The sequence below is a fragment of the Malus domestica genome, chromosome 06 (genome assembly GCF_042453785.1).
Source record: "Malus domestica chromosome 06, GDT2T_hap1".
NCBI lineage: Eukaryota > Viridiplantae > Streptophyta > Magnoliopsida > Rosales > Rosaceae > Malus > Malus domestica.
In genome coordinates, this window is record NC_091666.1 from 26,924,404 (window position 1) to 26,942,898 (window position 18,495).

General features: G+C 39.8%; 3 protein-coding genes across 4 annotated transcripts; all 3 read right to left on the reverse strand.

Moving 5' to 3' along the window:
- Nucleotides 1–1,315: 1,315 nt before the first annotated feature.
- LOC103437511 (glutamate-1-semialdehyde 2,1-aminomutase 2, chloroplastic-like) lies at nucleotides 1,316–4,151 on the reverse strand. The gene is made up of 3 exons (XM_008375988.4): nucleotides 3,880–4,151; nucleotides 3,226–3,399; nucleotides 1,316–2,576 (listed from the first exon to the last, which is right to left on the reverse strand). The coding sequence occupies exons 1-3, from the start codon at nucleotides 4,063–4,065 to the stop codon at nucleotides 1,509–1,511; spliced, it is 1,428 nt and encodes a 475-aa protein (XP_008374210.3). The 5' UTR covers nucleotides 4,066–4,151; the 3' UTR covers nucleotides 1,316–1,508.
- A 2,071-nt stretch (nucleotides 4,152–6,222) lies between these two features.
- LOC103437510 (protein TAPETUM DETERMINANT 1) lies at nucleotides 6,223–10,160 on the reverse strand. Its single transcript, XM_008375987.4, has 4 exons — nucleotides 10,077–10,160; nucleotides 9,177–9,362; nucleotides 8,732–8,809; nucleotides 6,223–6,771 (listed from the first exon to the last, which is right to left on the reverse strand). Exons 2-4 carry the CDS (start codon nucleotides 9,271–9,273, stop codon nucleotides 6,428–6,430), a joined length of 519 nt encoding a protein of 172 aa, XP_008374209.1. The 5' UTR covers nucleotides 9,274–9,362; nucleotides 10,077–10,160; the 3' UTR covers nucleotides 6,223–6,427.
- Nucleotides 10,161–11,261: 1,101 nt separating this feature from the next.
- On the reverse strand, nucleotides 11,262–18,276 carry LOC103437509 (protein MICRORCHIDIA 7). Of its 2 annotated transcripts, none has more exons than XM_070823665.1 (20): nucleotides 17,717–18,276; nucleotides 16,545–16,619; nucleotides 16,425–16,459; nucleotides 16,257–16,335; nucleotides 16,028–16,120; nucleotides 15,863–15,947; nucleotides 15,256–15,331; nucleotides 14,490–14,618; nucleotides 14,306–14,404; nucleotides 14,111–14,212; nucleotides 13,544–13,705; nucleotides 13,365–13,460; nucleotides 13,180–13,231; nucleotides 12,987–13,098; nucleotides 12,815–12,876; nucleotides 12,340–12,734; nucleotides 12,183–12,253; nucleotides 11,975–12,065; nucleotides 11,721–11,843; nucleotides 11,262–11,630 (listed from the first exon to the last, which is right to left on the reverse strand). In XM_070823665.1, exons 1-20 carry the CDS (start codon nucleotides 18,117–18,119, stop codon nucleotides 11,544–11,546), a joined length of 2,427 nt encoding a protein of 808 aa, XP_070679766.1. In that variant the 5' UTR covers nucleotides 18,120–18,276; the 3' UTR covers nucleotides 11,262–11,543. The 2 variants fall into 2 exon arrangements, with proteins under 2 accessions (XP_070679766.1, XP_008374208.3); XM_008375986.4 differs by having other exon boundaries at nucleotides 12,183–12,256.
- Nucleotides 18,277–18,495: the final 219 nt, after the last annotated feature.

Here is an 18,495-nt window from a genome sequence, read left to right on the forward strand (position 1 = left end):
CCTATATTTTTAGGAAAAATTTCTGATGTACCACGCACCTTCACGCTCCAGCCATTCGCAAGCACGTACCTGGCACACTGATGGATTCCCTAAAGGCGTTAGGGAATATTCCGTTAAAGTTACGTGACACCGTCAGTATATTCCATCAAAGTTGACAGAATATTCTCCTTCCTTCTCCGGTCCTTCTCTGGTGGTTCGCCGAATTCCGGAGCCGATGGCCGCTGCGTTGCCGGTTTCTGAAAAAATTTAAAATCTTAATATCTCCCTCAAATCTCAACCAAAATTCACGAACTTTACATGGATTTGAAGCTCTCAACAAGGAGAACACAATCTTACCTATCAAAAGTCCAAAATCCAAGGGAATACGGCTGAAAAAGTCCTTGGAAAAACCAGCTAACCCTGCAATCCCACTATCGAGCTTATTCCGACGTCCAAACTTCTCCAAAACTAGTCTAACATGCTAGAGAAGTTGAGTAAGTACCTTACTAAGCCTCAAAACCAAGTGAATCACCCTCGATCACATCGAAGCTATTTTAGCTCCTCGTCGGAGTTCCTGAATCCTGGGTTTTCGAAACCAACACACTTAACAAATGGTACCACAAGGTTCGATCCATGAGGTTTTGATGATGTTTGAAAGTTGCAGAACTCGGGTCGTACGGACGAGAGAGAGTTCGAGAAAGAAGGAGAGGGTGAGGGAGGTTTGGCATGTGTGTATGTGTGTGTGTGGTCACAGATTGGCCACTTTAGAAAAAAGTCTCAAGCCCTATTGGGCTACAATGTTTAAGATTCAAGCAATTGGATCCAACTAAAAAGAAACCAACCCAAATTCCACTTATTCATTCGTAACATTTTCGCTACAAACTCGATTCGGCCCTAATTCGCATCAACACTCTCGTAACGACGCGTACAATTTAATTACGTTGGCAAGAAAAATAATTTAAAACTATATACGTACATCCTCGTCACTAAGCCTTGAGGACATTATTGTCACTTTACATACTCGGGGATACAAGATATACAATAAATTGGGACGGAGACAGCGACGACGAGAAAAGTGGTTGATGCGGATGAGTTGGTGGCGAGGAGGTTTGGCATCTGTTAACCAATCTCAAATGCAATCAAACACATAATGTAATGCATACGCGAGAGCGACAACATGAAATATGTATTAGGTGAACGCAGATTGAACAATTTGTCACTCTCCCATTGAATGGGAAACTTGTATTCCAATTTTTTGGGGAAGGATTGATTGATCAGCTTACAAGATAGCCCTGTGTGAGGGTGAAGAGTAAAAGAGAGTACAGAAAACCGTAGATAACGAAGAATTCCAAAATTGTATCCGAGCTTAAGATTCGTCACGATCGACAGTAACTAAGGTACGAAAAAGTTCAAATGATAAACAGCTCCCTCCAGATCACCTACAACTTTGACAATCCTGCAACAGGGGAAAATAAACAAAACGAAACGTGAAAAGAGAGAAATAATAGTACAGAGAAACGACTTAGTTTCTAAATCTGCCTCAAAACTCTATCAGCAGCAGCTATCGTGTTTTGGATGTCCTCCGTAGTATGCGCCAAGCTTGTAAACCCAGCCTCAAACTGTGACGGAGCAAGGTATACACCTTCCTCCAGCAGTCCCCTATAAAACTTTGCAAACTTTGCGGTGTCACTCTTTTTCGCGTCCTCAAAGTTGTACACAGGCCCTTCAGTGAAGAAAAACCCGAACATGCCACTTATGTACCCACCACACATTGCATGCCCAGCCCTCTTCCCGGCATCTATGATACCTTGAATGAGTTCACCCGTGATCTTATCCAGGTATTCATAACTTCCTGGCTCCCTCAACCTCTTAAGGGTATGAATCCCCGCAGTCATTGCTAATGGATTTCCACTCAGAGTCCCGGCTTGGTACATCGGTCCTGCTGGTGCCACCATTTCCATAATCTCCCTCCGTCCACCATATGCACCGACTGGCAGTCCACCACCAATGATTTTCCCGAGTGTTGTTAAATCAGGAGTAATGCCAAAATACTCCTGTGCTCCACCGTAAGACAAACGGAATCCAGTCATCACTTCATCAAATATGAGAAGACTATCATTTTCTTTGGTGAGCTTGCGGATACCATTAAGGAAATCAGATTTGGGAGTAATGAAGCCAGAGTTCCCAACAACGGGTTCAAGGATGACTCCAGCAATTTCTCCTTTGTGATTTTCAAAGAGAGCTTCCACAGCCGGCAAGTCATTGTAGGGGGCTGTTAGAGTATCAAAAGTGGCTGCCTTCGGAACACCAGGTGAGTCTGGAAGTCCTAGCGTGGCCACTCCACTACCAGCCTTGACAAGGAATGGATCAGCATGACCATGGTAACAGCCCTCGAACTTAATGATCTTCGGTCGGCCGGTGTATGCACGGGCCAAGCGGAGCACACCCATGCATGCTTCTGTACCTGAGTTCACAAATCGAACCATTTCAATGCTTGGAACAGCCGCGATCACAGTTTCTGCCAGAACATTCTCTAGAAGACAAGGTGCACCAAAGCTAGTTCCCTTCTTCATCGTTTCAGCCAGAGCTGCAAGTACCTGAAGGTAAGTGTCAATCCAAGATAGTGGAGCATATATAATAACAATTTCTGCTGCTACCAGAGAGGCATCCTAGTCAAACAGCATACGAATGAAGGTTCAACCGACATCAATCTGTGGTTCTTTTCCTTTCTATTTTCTTCCTGAGAGAGAATTTCTAACTTGAGATCATCTAATACTAAGAAATATATTTCAATTTACCCTTTCTGAAGTAAGATATTTTTTTCTTCGAGTTATCTTGTTTTCTTCTCAACCAGAGGTCGCACTTGGTGCGATGGCAAGTGCCTTCGCCCATGAGCGGTAGGTCTCGGGTTCGAGACTTGGGAGCAGCCTCTCCATAAAATGGGGGTAAGGCTAGCCGACATTCACCTCTCCCAGACCTTGCGTAAAGCGGGAGCCTTGTGCACTGGGTACGACCTTTTTTTATCTTGTTTTCTTCTCAACCGAGTTCAATAAATTTGAAGACAGACCATTGTCATAAAATACGTAAGTTCCTAGGGACAAATGCATACGCACTATAACAGAAACAAAAGTTCTATGACAGTAAACCAAAATTTACTCCAGAACAAGGACACGGACATTGTGAACTGATAACAGAATCAAGACCCATCAACAGAAACAAATATTTCAAGATATAGTGAATCAAGACCTCATCATCTGCATGCCCGATTATAGCAGGTCCCCACGATCCCACATAGTCGATGTACTCATTTCCATCTATGTCCCACATGTGAGATCCCTTAACAGAATCCATCACAATAGGTTGTCCACCAACAGACTTAAAAGCCCGAACAGGGGAATTCACACCTCCAGGCATCAACTCCTACAAAACAAAACAATTTCCATCAGCTGAAACAACATTCTCTATTAGACATCAGATGACGAAAGAAAAAGTTCAAATGCCGCATGACTACAAGTGCATTTCCGAGCAGAACTACAAACAACAAAGCAATATGACACTGAAGAACTAGATACATTCTAGATCAGAGGTGCAAAAACCAAATATAATCATCCGTTCAGCACGAGCATTAGTGTACCGATCGCCTTTCTGATAACTAATAGATTTGATTTCAGAACCTCAAACAGCTCGAATTGAACAGTCCAAACTTAAATTCCACAGCTTTTTGAAACACCATCACGATTAAAGCTTTCAGCACATTCCTGTGCAATCTCAAATCCTCTAAATTTCTATATTTCTAGGACAAACCCACATCTCCAAATCATGCGAAATCCAACCATTTCAAACCAATCCACAAACCACTCGCTCGAATAAAGCACAGACTGGGTAAAATGGTAATTGTACCTTGGCGACATTGAAAGCCTGCTCGGATTTTTCGAGAGTGAAACTCTTCTTCTCATCGAGGGAGACGGCCATCTTGACGGTGCAGAACCGCCGGGACGATTGCGAAAACCGCGAGGTGGGTCTCTGAGAGAGCTTCGGAGTCGAGCAGGAAAGCCCGACGGCTGCCCCGGGGATTGTGTTCGCCATGGTTGCTTTGAATCTCTCTCTCTCTCCCTCCTCTATCTCGTGGAGTTGTTTGGATGAAGAAGATAAAGTGTGAGAAGAAAGTTTGACCAGGACTTTAGACAACGGATTACATAGGATATGCAAGCCATGCGGGTCGGGTTGGTTTTGCGGATTGTTAGAAGTTTACTTGGGCTTCAATCCGAGCCCCCTGACGGGCCGACCCACCCACCCCCCAACCCAACTCGACCTTTTTTTATTGGGTTTAGTGGAAATTGGAGACAATGAAATGGAAAATTGACTTTTTACATTTTGCTATTTACATATGAAATTTTAATTTTTCAATTTAATTTTGTGTAGCGACACTCAGTTTTTGAAAAATTATTTTGTATATGTATATACGTTAGTCAAATACTAAAACTTCTCATCACAACTCCAATTTTATTACAAGTAAACTTCATGTTTACATATTTCACAGTGATAAAAATAAGGGTAAATTGCCAAAATGGTCATTCAGATTTGCATAACTCATCCTTTTGGTCCATGAGATTCCAAATCGATAAAAATGGTCCTTGAGATTGTCCATCATCCATCATTTTGATCATTCCGTTAAAAATTTAAGCCCCAGAGCTCTTGGCTGGAAGTTTGGGCAATTTTCAAAGCTTCATAACTCAATCGTTTCTTAACCAAATTCGACCCATATTATATAAAAATGAAGATAGGAATGTGTACAATAAGATTATACCTATTTTGAAGCCCAATGGTTGCCGGAGATTGCCAAAAAATAGCTTCAAAATTGACTAGTCCGAGTGAAAACTTGAAAACTCGTTGGAAACTGGGTAAACTTTAAACGTTCATAACTTCTTCAATACGCAACGAAATCAAGTGATTCAAAAACAAAAATCATACTTCTCGACGAGACGAAGATAATGATACATTTTTGACAGCTAACTCACCATTTTTTGGCCGGAAACCAGCTCGAAAGTGGCTGTCTTGGTCTCGAGTTAGCCACTTTTGAACCGTTTTTTGGCCAAACCAGAGCGAGTTAGCTGTCGAAAAAGGTACCATTATCTTCATCTCATTGAGAAGTATGAATTTCATTTTTGATCACTTGATTTTGTTGAGCATTGAAGAAGTTATGAACGTTTAAAGTTTACCCAGTTTCCGGCGAGTTTTCAAGTTTTCACTCGGACCAGTCAACTTTGAGGTTATTTTTCAGCCATCTCCGGCAACCATTGGGCTTTGAAATATGTATAATCTTATTCTACACTTTCCTATCTTCATTTTGGTATATTATGGTTCAAATTTGGTTAAGAAATGATTAAGTTACGAAGTTTTGAAAATTGCCCAAATTTCAGACCAAAAGCTCCGGAACACTTAATGGAGTTTTTAATGGAAGGACAAAAATAATGGATGGTGGACAATCTCAGGGACAACTTTTATCGATTTGGAATCTCAGGGACCAAAGTGATGAGTTATGCAAATCTCAGGGACCATTTTGGCGATTTACCCTAAAAATAAACACAAAATGCAAATATTCATGCCTAATCTATAGGGCTTCACGATCCTTATAAATGTGCTTGCAAATAAAACTCATCTGACGAAGGCATCATAAACAATTATTCCAATCGTCCAAGAGAAAGTAAGGAATTGAAGGAGCCTTATAAAAATAACGAATAACCAAAGTAGAATTAGTTTCTACCCAAATATGCTTTCAATCTCCAACCCAAGCATCTCGAACTGCCGCAATGAAAGTTAAAATTTCAATAGCCGCATAAACTAACAAACTTATTATTTGAGGCGAAAGCACCAAGCACATGCCCCTCCAAATTACGAAAAATACCCCAAAACCTGGTCTACCATTAGCACAAGAACCATCAATTTCAACCTTAACCCTAATCAACTCCTAGTTTACACAATCACAGTTTAATGTAAAAATCATTTTTAGCATCATTCCCTCTATGATTATTACGTAGTGTCATAACATTTTATATGAAAGATTGCCAAACACTAAGTTTGTTTTTCGCACTTACAACACTTTAAAATTACAATTTATTAGACAATCAATTGCTTTATTCTGTCTGAATAAAAGCATCCAATAGTCACGTAAAATTTTTTTCTTCATGATTTTGTGCTACCCAACACCCATGGTGAATAATATCGAAATCATAAGGATGAAAGTAGATACAAGTTGCAATTTTTTTTTTTTTTACTAGCAATTTTGCATTCAAAACTCACAACCAGTCATCACCAAAAGAACATTCACTTTCTCAATCCCCTATAACTACTATTTTTACTGTACACAAAAGTACACCCAAATGTTCTGCTTTTTTTTTGTGTGTTAACTATTCTACTTAGGTGATTGATTGTTTTATTAATACCATTTCTAAGAGCACGTGACCGAGGAGACGGAGAGCTTGTAGCTGAAAGTGTTGGCGTACTGAAACGACACCGTGCCGCCGTTGGCGAGGGGCTTGCCGTCGTTGACGAGGCAGTCGTTGTAGCGGAGGCGCTTGAAGATCTTGGGGTTGACGAGGCGGGCGGAGCTGAACCAACCGCAGGTGAGGTGGATGTGGGAGATGTCGCAGCCGGTGACGCACATGTTCATGATCTCGACGGTGTATGTGGGGATGCCACTTGGCAGCGGGGGTGTGGGGCCCTGGTTTATCACTATGTCTGCCTTGCTGCACTTGTCTCCTCGAATCCTGTCTGGTTCCTCCATTGCTGCCGCTGTAAAACAAGAAAGCAAATGATATGAATATATACGATTTAATATAGGAAAAGAAAATGAGACCATCATAACAAATTTCAGATAGTGAAACGTTAAACACTACAATGTTCGTCGAAGAGAAATTCTTGAGCACGACTGGATATGCCGCGTTACCATCCACTCGTTCGAGTCCTAAACGTTACAATGTGCACATTTCCCAACCTATCAATAGGAGAATTTCTTGAGGGCAGGTAGTTGTGTTGTGTCATGTTAACTTGTCCGGCCAAAAGACCTCTGTATGCGAGTCTCAGACGCACTTATTTTGATGGATCCAAATACAAGGGAGTTCCGTTCCGTTTATATGCATTTTGGACGACCGAGAGACCGCGACCCAAGAATCTCTCTTCATGTAGGGTTGAGGAAAGCATTTATAGACAAAAGACACTTTTTCTAGATGATTCACATGAATTATACAAGAAAAGCTTAAACACAGACAAATCAACCCAAAAGGAAAACTGGAGATGGGACCTGTCAAAGCTTCTACTTTCAATGTATCACCTATTCATGTTTTGCTTTTCCAATTTGGATCATCTCCTGAGCATAGGGTCAAAATCCTGTTGACTAAGCAATACAGACCGTTGGATTAAAATCTAACGATTATAATTATTATAACTTCTTGAAGATCTCCTGTTTGTAACTGTTGAATTTTGATCCAACGGTTCATACTGCTTGATTAACAAAATTCGGACCCACTGCCCAGGAGAGAATCCAAATCCTCGCTTTTCACCGATGGCTTAGCCTTTTTGTATTTGGCAACTTAGCATTCAAAAAAGAGCCAAGACTTTCGGTCAACACGCTCTTTCACTTCACAGAAGGGCATTTTCCATGTGTCAACATTTACTTGCCGAAAAAATAGAAAAAGACAGAATGCAATTGGCATTCATCATATACGCAGAATTGGCAGACAGCTAGAAAAGTGAAGTAGGGCTTCATTTGTATGAGAAATGATTTCCAAATTTCTCTTTTTCTTGTTTCAAGTCACATAATTAAATAAATAATTCACGAGTTAAAAAGCGAGAGAAATGTTAATAAGTTTCTTTAAAAGTGAAAATTTTCACAGATTTCTGGCACCTTACAATTTAATTTCAATTCACATGCTAAAAGTATAAGATGACAAAGAGTACACAAAGAGTTCGACTTTTGAGAAAGCCTTCTTAACATTTCTTTAAAAACAAATAGGAAAGTGCGCGGGAACACAACAAAGTGACCACGAAATTATGGTCTCACTTGTTATCAAATCCAACAACGGATAACTATGTATATGTAGTCACATGGTAATCGGGAGTATGAAACTCATAATTTACATATAATGTTAACATAATATGCACATATTTCAAGAGACAAATTGTAGACATTAAAACAAGCCAATAGGGTTGTGCAATGTAACATAAAACAGTGTGTATTTCTTTGCAAAGACTTTGTTTCAAATTTGGTTACACCAAAAGAGGGAATGGCAACCTATTGGGATATTTGAGATACCATTCAAAAGATACCACATATCATATGGGACAGCATATACACCTAGAGCAGGGGGGTCAGAGAGCTAACGGTGCACGTTAGCATGTACCCCTTACGAGCGCGGAATTCTGACACTGACACCCATTTCCCACCCCTCTGACCAAAGAATGCCAGTTATTCACTTGCGAACAAATGGCTAACAAATTCTGGTTTGTCTCACCATCACCATGTTAGAAATACCAAAATTACGGAAAATTCAAATTAAATCATAAGGACTTGACCTAAGAACGGAATGTTTGCCGATGTCCTGATAAACTTATTTTGCGGAGGACCGGAAAATTAAATAAAAAATAAAATTTATCTAGAGGCCTCCATGCATTCAATTCTCGTTTCTATGGCTAATTCGAGAAACTAAATTAACTAATACGAATAATATTAATTAATCGGAAATTGATCACTTACCACGAACAAGCAGCTTGCGGTGGATTGCAGCGAGTGTGGAGTTTGCAGCTTCAGACGATTCAGGCTTCAAAAATCCATCTGCAAATAAAATTCGTAAACAAAATATCATCAAATTAAAAATAAAAATAAAAAATTATTGGGGAAAGTGTGAAAAATAACACGGAATTGGACAAGAAATTAAGTAATTAATTAATTAAAAATTAAAATTCAGAAGATGACAAACACATGGACCCCTTGTGTTTGCGAAAGAGATACCAAGAACAAACAAAAAGCAACTCGATAAAAAAGCGGATTAAATTATAAAATTGAGAAGCAATAATTAGATACGGGATTCAATGGGGAGAAAGAATCTAAGCAAAAAAAAAATAAAAATAAAATAACGGCGTGCGTCGCGTGAATCTTCGGCGGTAAGATCCAAACGACAAGTCGTCGTCCGTACACGTACCTCGGTCAAATCCAGGCGCGAACAGCAGCACCACTACGGCCACGACTCCGAAGAGAAGCAGCGACGCCACGACCGCAACGACTCGCCGTTTCGTCATCGTGCGGGTGAGTCGAGTTGGAAACGAACTCGGTTCCGAAAGAGCGAGTGCTGAACCGACGAACGAGTTACTGAGCAAGCTTCGAAGCTCTGCAGTGAAGAAATACAAGTGAGAGGGTGAAGGAACCGATGAATTTATATCACATCAAAAATCAATCAGATAAATCAGTCAAAAAAAACAATAGCCGTCGATTTAGAGAGAGAAAGAAGAGAGGAGAGAGAGGGCTGAGATTTGACTTGCATAAAGTGGGAAGGACTCACGGGGAGGACGATAGATATAGAGAGGCTACACGCTAGGCTTTTTCTGTAGGATCAAAACAGGCAAAACGACGGCGGTTTGAAGTTTTGAGCGCCAGAGAGCTAGGTATTTCACAGAAGAGGAAACCGCGACTTTTTCCTCCGAATTGTCGAGGAAAACGATGCGTTTTGGTGCCGAATCGCTGCTGCGAGATACAATTGCGTGTGTGGGGAACTGTGGATTTTCCGGGAACTTTTATGCAGCGAAGAGAGAGAAAGAGAGAGAGAGAGAGGGGAGTTAGAGAGAGAAAACAAGCGCAGGCTGTAAATAGTGGTACAGAGATGTACAAGGAAACAGCACACATAAATGGCAGACATTGTTGGCTGTGCAGAAAGAAAAGCTCCAAAAGCGAGACAGAAATGGCAGCGCAAAATCGCAAAAAGGCCTGAAATGTCAAAACACAAAAATCCTCCAAAAGCCGATCGCATTTAATGCTTCTCTGCGAATCTCAAAACCTATACATATAAACACAGTGAGTGTATCTATAGAATTAGACGACGTCGTACCTGCTCGGCGGATTAGGGTTTCCAGGACCGGAAATGAGGAAGAAGACGAGGGGAATGTGGTCGGTTGCTTGGTTTTGGAGGTGAGTGTTTATAAAGTGATTATTTAATTAATTAAATTGAATGATTATTAATTAACGAGGGATTAGAGCGCACGTGGGGGAGTTAATTGTTTTAACTGAGGGGAGAAATGAATGATTAGGTCATTTATCCGGTTTAGAGGGAGGGGGGAATGTTCGGGTACGGGTGGGGGGGACCGGGAGGTCCGGGACCACACGGAGGACGTTTGGGCATTCTGCGATAACACGTGCGTGTGCCTGTTAAGATTATTATTATTTTTTTAATGATTAATGTTTTATTTTGTTTTTTTGCTGTTTTAGGACATGGACAAGGATAAATTGGTAGGAATGTTGCTAAAGATGGAGATGGATGATATTGTCATTTTCCTTTTGTTTTGGGTAAATTAATTAGATTTGTTCATTGCAAGTTTGATAGAGACCAATAACACCAACATTGACAAGGAGAAACTTTTCACACACAAAAAAAGAAAGGTTGTGATGATGCGTAAACATGTGCTATTAATTCACCTTTTATAACAATAACTCACTTCTATTAGAGAGCTATATACTATTTTTAGCTGTTGAAAATGACAAAATCAGCCTCCAGTCGAAAGGGCTAAAAGAAATCGTGCTTTAGGAATCATGGCACATTTAGCCCCAGGGCAGGCTGTGTGTACCCAACCCTTGGCTTAATTTTTTTCCACGGGTCCCACGAGGTTGGCCCATAGAAAAAGCAGCTCTAGCACATTTCTGGAGATGGTCTTAGGAATTGACATAACGAATCTCTTAAATCCCACATTAAACTCCTACACCACGAAAATAATAATATAACACAACTTATAGGTAAGGAGTAAGCCCGATTGGTTCAGTTCACTTTATTTCAAAACCAGAAACTAAATCGAATGATAAACCGGTTTGGCTCAAATTTATAGGGATATATGGCATACCCGAAAACTGAAGGCATGAGATAACCAATGAGGAATCGTTTTTATCCCATACTCATTCCTTCTCATGCCCATTTTCTAATTCGTTACGTAAAATTTGACATTTTCTAAATCAAAGCCCTCCAAACCCAATTCTTGGTATGCAAGGAAATTGACCAAACCAGAGAAGGCAAAGACCCGTGTAATAGTCGATACGAAACCCAGTGTATTGTTTTTACTATATTTCAACATCGCATCCTACCGATTCAACCCAACACATACTGATGCTCATAGTTCATATTATCACTCTGATTTCTCTCCTTATACATTACACCATTTACGTCACGTAACTAGTGAGAAAGAAGGCCGGCGTGTTCCCCAACCGTCCAACAAATGGCTCCCGATCTACGTTTGAGTACTTCTGAAATTTGGGTCAACTACATTTCGCCAATTCCTAAAGATCACTACTGAACACAATGGCGAGACCGCTATCTTTTGGATTTCAAGTTCCCGGACTTCTTTGCTTCGAGTTCCCTTACCTTTTCAAGCAATAATTGAATGGTACTGGATGCATCCTGCAAAAACAAGCAAAATAAGGGAGGGGAGGGGGGGGGGGGGAGTGAATCTTAAAAGGTAAAAGGTACGAACAAAGAAATTGCGCTGACCTGCAGCTTCTTTCTCAAAGTGGCCTCTTCATTGTCTCGTCGCTCCCTCTCCTCGGAGAATATGCCAATTAGAGTTTCTTGTTCCCTGCTCATTTCCTCAATTTTTTCTTGTGCCGTTTGGAGCTGGTGATCACAAGAACAGGCAGTAATTGTCAAATTCTATCAAATATTCAAAGAGATCAATCGCTTGCTTATTAGATCTACTTCCCACTTTTTCCAACAATCTCGGCGAGAATTAGATAATGGGCACATACCTGAGTTTCAAGTAACTTGGATCTATCCTTTTCACGCTGCAAGTCCTGCTCCAAATCAGCAGAAGTTGCTCTGTCCTTCTCCGCCTCCAACCTATACAGAAGGAAAGAGTTGAGGACGATTCGCATGCAGCATGGTGATAAAAGTACTGAAGCGAACATTAAGTCCATACGAATGTTTATATGGTGGTGAAAAGGACAGAACAAGTACCTTTGCTTCAGTTCACGATTCTCTTTTCTCAATCGCTCCAAAACGCCTGAATCACCATTGACATCATTCCCCTGCTAATTGAGCAAAACCCTAACTTTAGAAATATAATAACCCTCTAATGCAAAAAGTAATTTGAAGCAAAGTCAGTAGAAGTAACCTTTGACTTGGAACTTGGGGTGTGTAAACTGGTTCCTCCACGTGTTGAATAATCTTGCTGAGATTGAGTACCGTCCATACATGAAGATAACCGAGTCACCGGGACATCTTTTCCAGAGTATTTCTTAGCAGAAAATGCCTTACTACTACTGCCATTCACTTGTTTATCGGTAACATTGACTGCTGAAGGTGATGGTGGTTCAGATGAGCTTGACGATCCTTCCCCTGATTTTGTGGGCGATTGCACTCTTTTTGTGGCTTTATCAGACGTGTGTACATTCACATGCCCATGATAAGTAGAAATATTTTTTGAAGCTTTAGAACGGAGCTTGCTGGAAACATTAACCGGTTTCTTGCTGCCTGATGTATTACCATTCGTTTCATAGGGAGGACCCTCTACAAATGAAAATATGAATATTTATGACTTTATGAGGTTGACAAGGGTAAACCAAAAGAATGTATGGTACACAACATACCTTTATCTGCAGAGCCATTCTTATTCCGTGGAGCATAACCGATTTTATGACAATTGTCTCTCCTACATAGGCAGTGGCGAACACCCGTTTGTGAGCATCAAAGATTAAAAACAACAAAGCAACTCATAAAAGTCTGAACTCATTGTAAGCAATTAGCCCAAAGACCACAAACCAGTAAGTCTTTTGCATAGCTATTAATTTTCCCTCCAGTCTTTGAAGAACTGTTGTACGCTCAAACCCCTGCTTATCATGAGCTGGTTCAACAAAATTAGCTTCTAAAAGACCTACAAGAACAAAATGTCTCAGAAACAACTCACTTTCAGCTAATTAGTTAAAGTCAAGGAACTTGAATGAAGAAACAACACCTATAACACCACGGCCGTCACTTCCTGCAGCATTCCAAAGCCTCCAAAATGGCTGGAGATAAAAATGAACATCATAAATAAAATTTAAAATTTATCAACTTCTGCTTAATGACCGATGAAAATTCATTGCTTAAACAACATATTCAAAACAAACTCAAGAAATGCATAGGTTAAAACTAAAATACCTTAATCAGTCGATTCTTGTGATATACATTAAACCCTTGAACATCAATATGATGTTTTGCGTCCTTCACAAACCCAATGGTGACAACAGCAACCATCTGATGACAAGAGTTGCATGTCCTTAGAAAGACAACAAAATTACGCAAGATTATCACAGTAAAAGTTTGTAGTGAAATATTACATTTGAATCCTTTGTAACCCCATCAGCACCAGGCTGTGGCCGATATGTGACTTGCTGGGACATCATCATATCATTGACTATGTTGTGGTGCTCAACATCCTTCCCGCGAAGAATAATTCGAAAGTTATGAGGAATCCGCAAATAGAGAATTGATACATAGCTCTGGAGTCAAAATGAAGAAACGTATTAATAATAAATAATAGATGAACAGATAGACAGATTCTGTCTTCAAGTTGGACCAGGAACTATGACACAAATCAGCTTCATCTGTCTTCATTTCATATTATCATCTCTCTTAGTTCTTTATCATTTTACCATATGTAGCAAAACCGTTGAATTTTACTCCGACTAGACAGTACAGCCAACTAGTGTAAATATCCAAAATAAGCAATGCACACAAAGATAGCGACTAGCAGAAGGGGGGGGGGGGAGTACAAATAGGTTTTTGACTTATTAAAGTTAAGATTAAATACATGAATTCCTCTGTTCTGATACAGAACCAAGACCCACCCAAGACCACTGGAAAATTGATAAGTGAGCAAACAGAACGGTGAAATTTAGTTTTACCCTCAATGAGTGCTGGTAGGTTAAGAAAAAACGAGAATTGGGATGGTCTTTTGCCATTTGTATACTCTTCTCGTCTCGATTGACACCTCTAATTTGAATATCCTGCAAAATACACACGATATACAATTTTGCTGGAATCACAACGCCACTGAAGTTCAAAAAATTAGGAGACAGATATCTAGTCAACCAACATACATGTGGATCAGCTTCAAAATCAAGCTCCAGCTGTCCTTCATCATCCTCCCAAAGGTTGTAGATGATTATTCGGGTTCCATGGGTTTTCATCATATAGAACTAAACAAAAAATAAAATTAACAAAATTCATAACAAAATCTGTATCAAATTTACCAATTTGGTATAAGCTCTAGAACACAATTACCTGATGAAGCAGGTCTTCTTCATCAAAAAATGGGGACCATTGGATTATTGTTTCCAAATTTTTATCCCAATCAATTGACGAGGATCTTAACATCTTGTTCCAAGCCCCTTGTCCTCTCTCATAGTCAAGCTTTTCATTCATGTACACAACAAAACACATCATTTAGATGAAGGACCAGCTTGTGATTTTTATGCAACAATTTATTTTTTTCTTGTTTGTGGGATTTGGATAAGTTTACTGAAAATCCAAAATGCAAGCATACTAGTACTTCATTTAGGAAACGAATACATGTAATTTACAAAAAACATGGCATAGTAAAATCTAACATTAATTAGAAAAAAGAATTAGTCATAAAAAAATGGTGTACTCGAACCTCCACCCCTAAATCCAAATAGTCCACCCTGTCAACATCCTACAACTTTCTTCTCTCCAAACACGCCAAATAAAACCTAGTGGATCAAATCATAATACAGACAAACAAAAATCTCAGCTAAGGTACTCAACACAACACCCTTTGTTGCAAAGTTTTCTTCCTAAGGCAGTTAAAGACTGGTTTCATGAGTGATGCAAATCATCTAGGCCGAAACCTAAGGCTTACCCTCTTTTACTAGCATAATTTTTTTAGTTCCAATAAACGTTAAAGCCCAACCTACCTCACCAATGTGACAACTGACAACTGTCTATAGACACATTGAATCAACATAAAGACTTGAAGAGAATATGTATAAATTCCAATAGGTAGAGGAAGACAATTTAAATGCCATACCATGGGAACTACAATATCTTCCTTTCCTGTGCTCGTCAAAAATGTGTAAGACAGCAATCCAATGCTCTGTGTAGCACTAAAAGCAATGTGAACATATCTCAATTAGTTTCGAGAATAGAAAAAATAAATCTATCCATTTTTTCCTATTCATAATAGATAATGAGAAGAGGCCACTGGGTACACCAATAGAAGTCGTAAATATGACCAAACACACACACACACACACATACATTGGTGACAGTACTGATTTAACTGATACTACTTCAACAATGAACAAAAAGCATGGGGTATAATTCCACTATCCAAATTAGAGCAACAAGTAATACAATTTCTTAATAGTTCCAGATGATTAGTTGCTCTCATTTTATTCAGTCACTCTTTATGACAAAGTGCAAGCTAAGTTTGTATGGATTCTCCATGCTAAAGTGGATTCAAGATATGAAAATAGAAATTCCTGCAAGCAATGATGGTTTCTGAACCTCAGAAGCAACACACAAATCTAAAATCTAGCGTTGTTCCCATGAGCTGAAGAAAATAACCATTACAAACCTAACATGAAATGCTCTGTAAAAGAAACAACGATAGACAATTGTGACCAGAAAGACACCTTTTTCCATCTTTTCCACTAGAACGAGAGAACACAATTACATCTGCTCCAAGCCTCATGGTACTTGTCTTAAAGCCATTTCCATCTGTATAAACAAGCAACTTACATGATTCTTTGGAGATTACAGAAAACCAAAAACACTATAGCTAAATACTGGTGTCATACATTGTCCAATAGTGTTTGCAACTTTGCTTTTCGCAGAATACCCCAACGACATGCAATGTCGCATCTTATCTGGACCCATCCCACCACCATTATCTGCAATGTACATCAAATGAATTTCCGAACAAACAGAATATCAGAATTTGAGAACAAAATTAAAACCTCTTAGCATTCTTCAAACGACATCCAACAATAAGGTAAAGTTGCTGGAGAACTAAGAAAGTTAAAATACCTTCAATCAGCAACATTCTGCTTCTGTCTTTCTTATTTTCAAGCATATCTATATTAACATATGTAGCACCACTGCAAACCTAACATTACAGTGAAGAAATAACTCCAATCAATGATTAAACAGAAAACACATGTAGAAACATAACGAAGATATAGAACGGAAAACTACCTCGTCCAATGCGTTGTCTAAGAGCTCGGCGAAAGCTGTAAAACATCACAAGGTCACACTCAAGCATTAACCACCAAAGACACAAAATCAAGAACTACACAGAACATCAATTAAATTTACCTCCAAGGGCCCACTTATGGCTCGTAGCATTCGAATGCAGAAACTTTGGGTGAACCCGGACATGGTCTATCCCACCTGCATATTCAACAGTAAATTTGTTAAACATCATATTTGGCATCGGGACATATCCGTTGGTGCATGTTGCATGTTTTTTGCAAATGATATAGTGCTAATTGATGAAACGTAGGACAGAGTAAATGCAAAGATTAACCTTTGGCAGGAAGTGTTGAAATCTAAAGATCTTCACCTAAGTAGGTCAAAGACAAAGTATATGGAGTTCAGGTTCAATGGGAATGGGGTTCAAATGAGATAGGGGTGAGGATTGAAGATCATGAAGTACCAAAGATGAACACTTTCGCTATCTTGGAATGAAGAATTGGATAGAGATCTCAACCATAGAACACAAGTTTGATGGATGAAGTGAAAGAGTGCATCGGGTGTGTTGTGAGACCTGCGTATGCCACTAAAGAGGGAAAATTTTATAGGACGGCAATAAGGCCAACAATGCTTTATGACATAGAACATTGGGCGGTTAAGTATCACGTGCAAAAATGAGTGTAGCGGAGAAGAGAATGTTTCGTTGGATGTGTGGGTACATGAAAAATGACAGGATTAAGAACAATGATATCCGAGATAAAGTAGAAGTGGCCGAAAATGAAGATAGATGAGAGAAAACAGGTTAAGGTGGTTTGGACATGTGAAACGCAGAACTACAGATGCTCCGATTAGAAAATTTGATAATGTGATTATGAGGCACACTCAGGAAAAAAAGAATAGAGGAACACCTAGATGACGTGGACACAGACTTTAAGAAGAGACATGAGATACTTGAGCTAACAGAATAGTGCAAAACCGAACACAATGGTATTATAGGATTCATTCATCCGATCACACTTAGTGAAGGCTGGCTTTGTTGTTGTTTTTGTTTGTTTCATAGTCTGATCATGTTAGAATCTCCAAATTAGGCAACAGACCCCATTTGTAAACAGAATCCACTCATGCATGTGAAACATGAATCTTTTCAATGGGTGAAGCAGTAAACTTCCATCACATTGCGTTCATAACTTGAAAAGATTGAAAATTTTCTCCGCAACCGAACAGATCTTAGTAAAAACAAACACAAAGAAAACAATGTAGATATTTTGAAGAGCAAATAGAGAGTTTAAGATTACCGGCAGAAGAATCCCAATCGCCACAAGGAGATCCTTCATAATCCCCGGCCTTCCAAAACTGCTTAAAGTGCGACCGACTCATCACCCCGCGCTCTTCCCTTCGCGCAACCGCCGCATCCGGCCCGGGAAGCAGCCGCCCCACCTCTTCTGGCGGTAGAGGGCTCAAAAACCCAACCGGAAATCCGACTCCCATCCCGTCCAACTTCCTCTTCTTCGTCAAAACCCCCGAAGCTCCGCCGCCGCCGACCGCCGAATCGTCGGAGTCGGAGTCGCTGCTGCTACTGTCGCTACTCGTGCTCAGGCAAATTACGGAATCCGGCGGCAACTTACAACCGACGCCGCTTCGCTTCGGCGTTGGAATATACGAAGCTTCCAGGAGCTCCTGCTTCACCCTCGCGTCCATGGCTTTGAAAACAAGAGATTCAAAAGACCGAATCAATTTTTTGTTAAATTCCGCTTTCTTTTCTTTTCCCTGCCGCTTTGAACTCTCAGAAACCAGAGCTTTCTTTTCTTTTTTTTCTTTTCTGGTTTAAACGCAATAAAATTTCCTCTACTATGTAATACTCCTTCCCTTAGGCGTCAGATGTATTAGATTTAATTGTAAATTTAAATTTATTATTACTAATCTATTTTGAAATAAACCCGCCCCTTCTTTTTTAGGATAGATGCTATCGTTTGTTTTTTTTTTTATAAATATAATTTCCATATGTGCTACATTCACCCATCCGTCTTATTTTTTCACTCTTTTATGAGCATGAATATCCATGGTAGATATTATG

Coding starts and splice junctions, on each gene's coding strand:
- LOC103437509 (XM_008375986.4), bottom strand. CDS start 18,119: ATGGACGCGAGGGTGAAGCAGGAGCTCCTGGAAGCTTCGTATATTCCA. Junction 13,706..14,110: donor CCTACCAGCACTCATTGAGG/GTAAAACTAAAT, acceptor TTTTGACTCCAG/AGCTATGTATCAATTCTCTA. Junction 13,232..13,364: donor ACAAGAATCGACTGATTAAG/GTATTTTAGTTT, acceptor TTTTATCTCCAG/CCATTTTGGAGGCTTTGGAA.
- LOC103437511 (XM_008375988.4), bottom strand. CDS start 4,065: ATGGCGAACACAATCCCCGGGGCAGCCGTCGGGCTTTCCTGCTCGACT. Junction 3,400..3,879: donor AGGCTTTCAATGTCGCCAAG/GTACAATTACCA, acceptor TTTGTTTTGTAG/GAGTTGATGCCTGGAGGTGT. Junction 2,577..3,225: donor TCGGGCATGCAGATGATGAG/GTCTTGATTCAC, acceptor ACTTACCTTCAG/GTACTTGCAGCTCTGGCTGA.
- LOC103437510 (XM_008375987.4), bottom strand. CDS start 9,273: ATGACGAAACGGCGAGTCGTTGCGGTCGTGGCGTCGCTGCTTCTCTTC. Junction 8,810..9,176: donor CGCGCCTGGATTTGACCGAG/GTACGTGTACGG, acceptor TTTTATTTGCAG/ATGGATTTTTGAAGCCTGAA. Junction 6,772..8,731: donor CCGCAAGCTGCTTGTTCGTG/GTAAGTGATCAA, acceptor CTTGTTTTACAG/CGGCAGCAATGGAGGAACCA.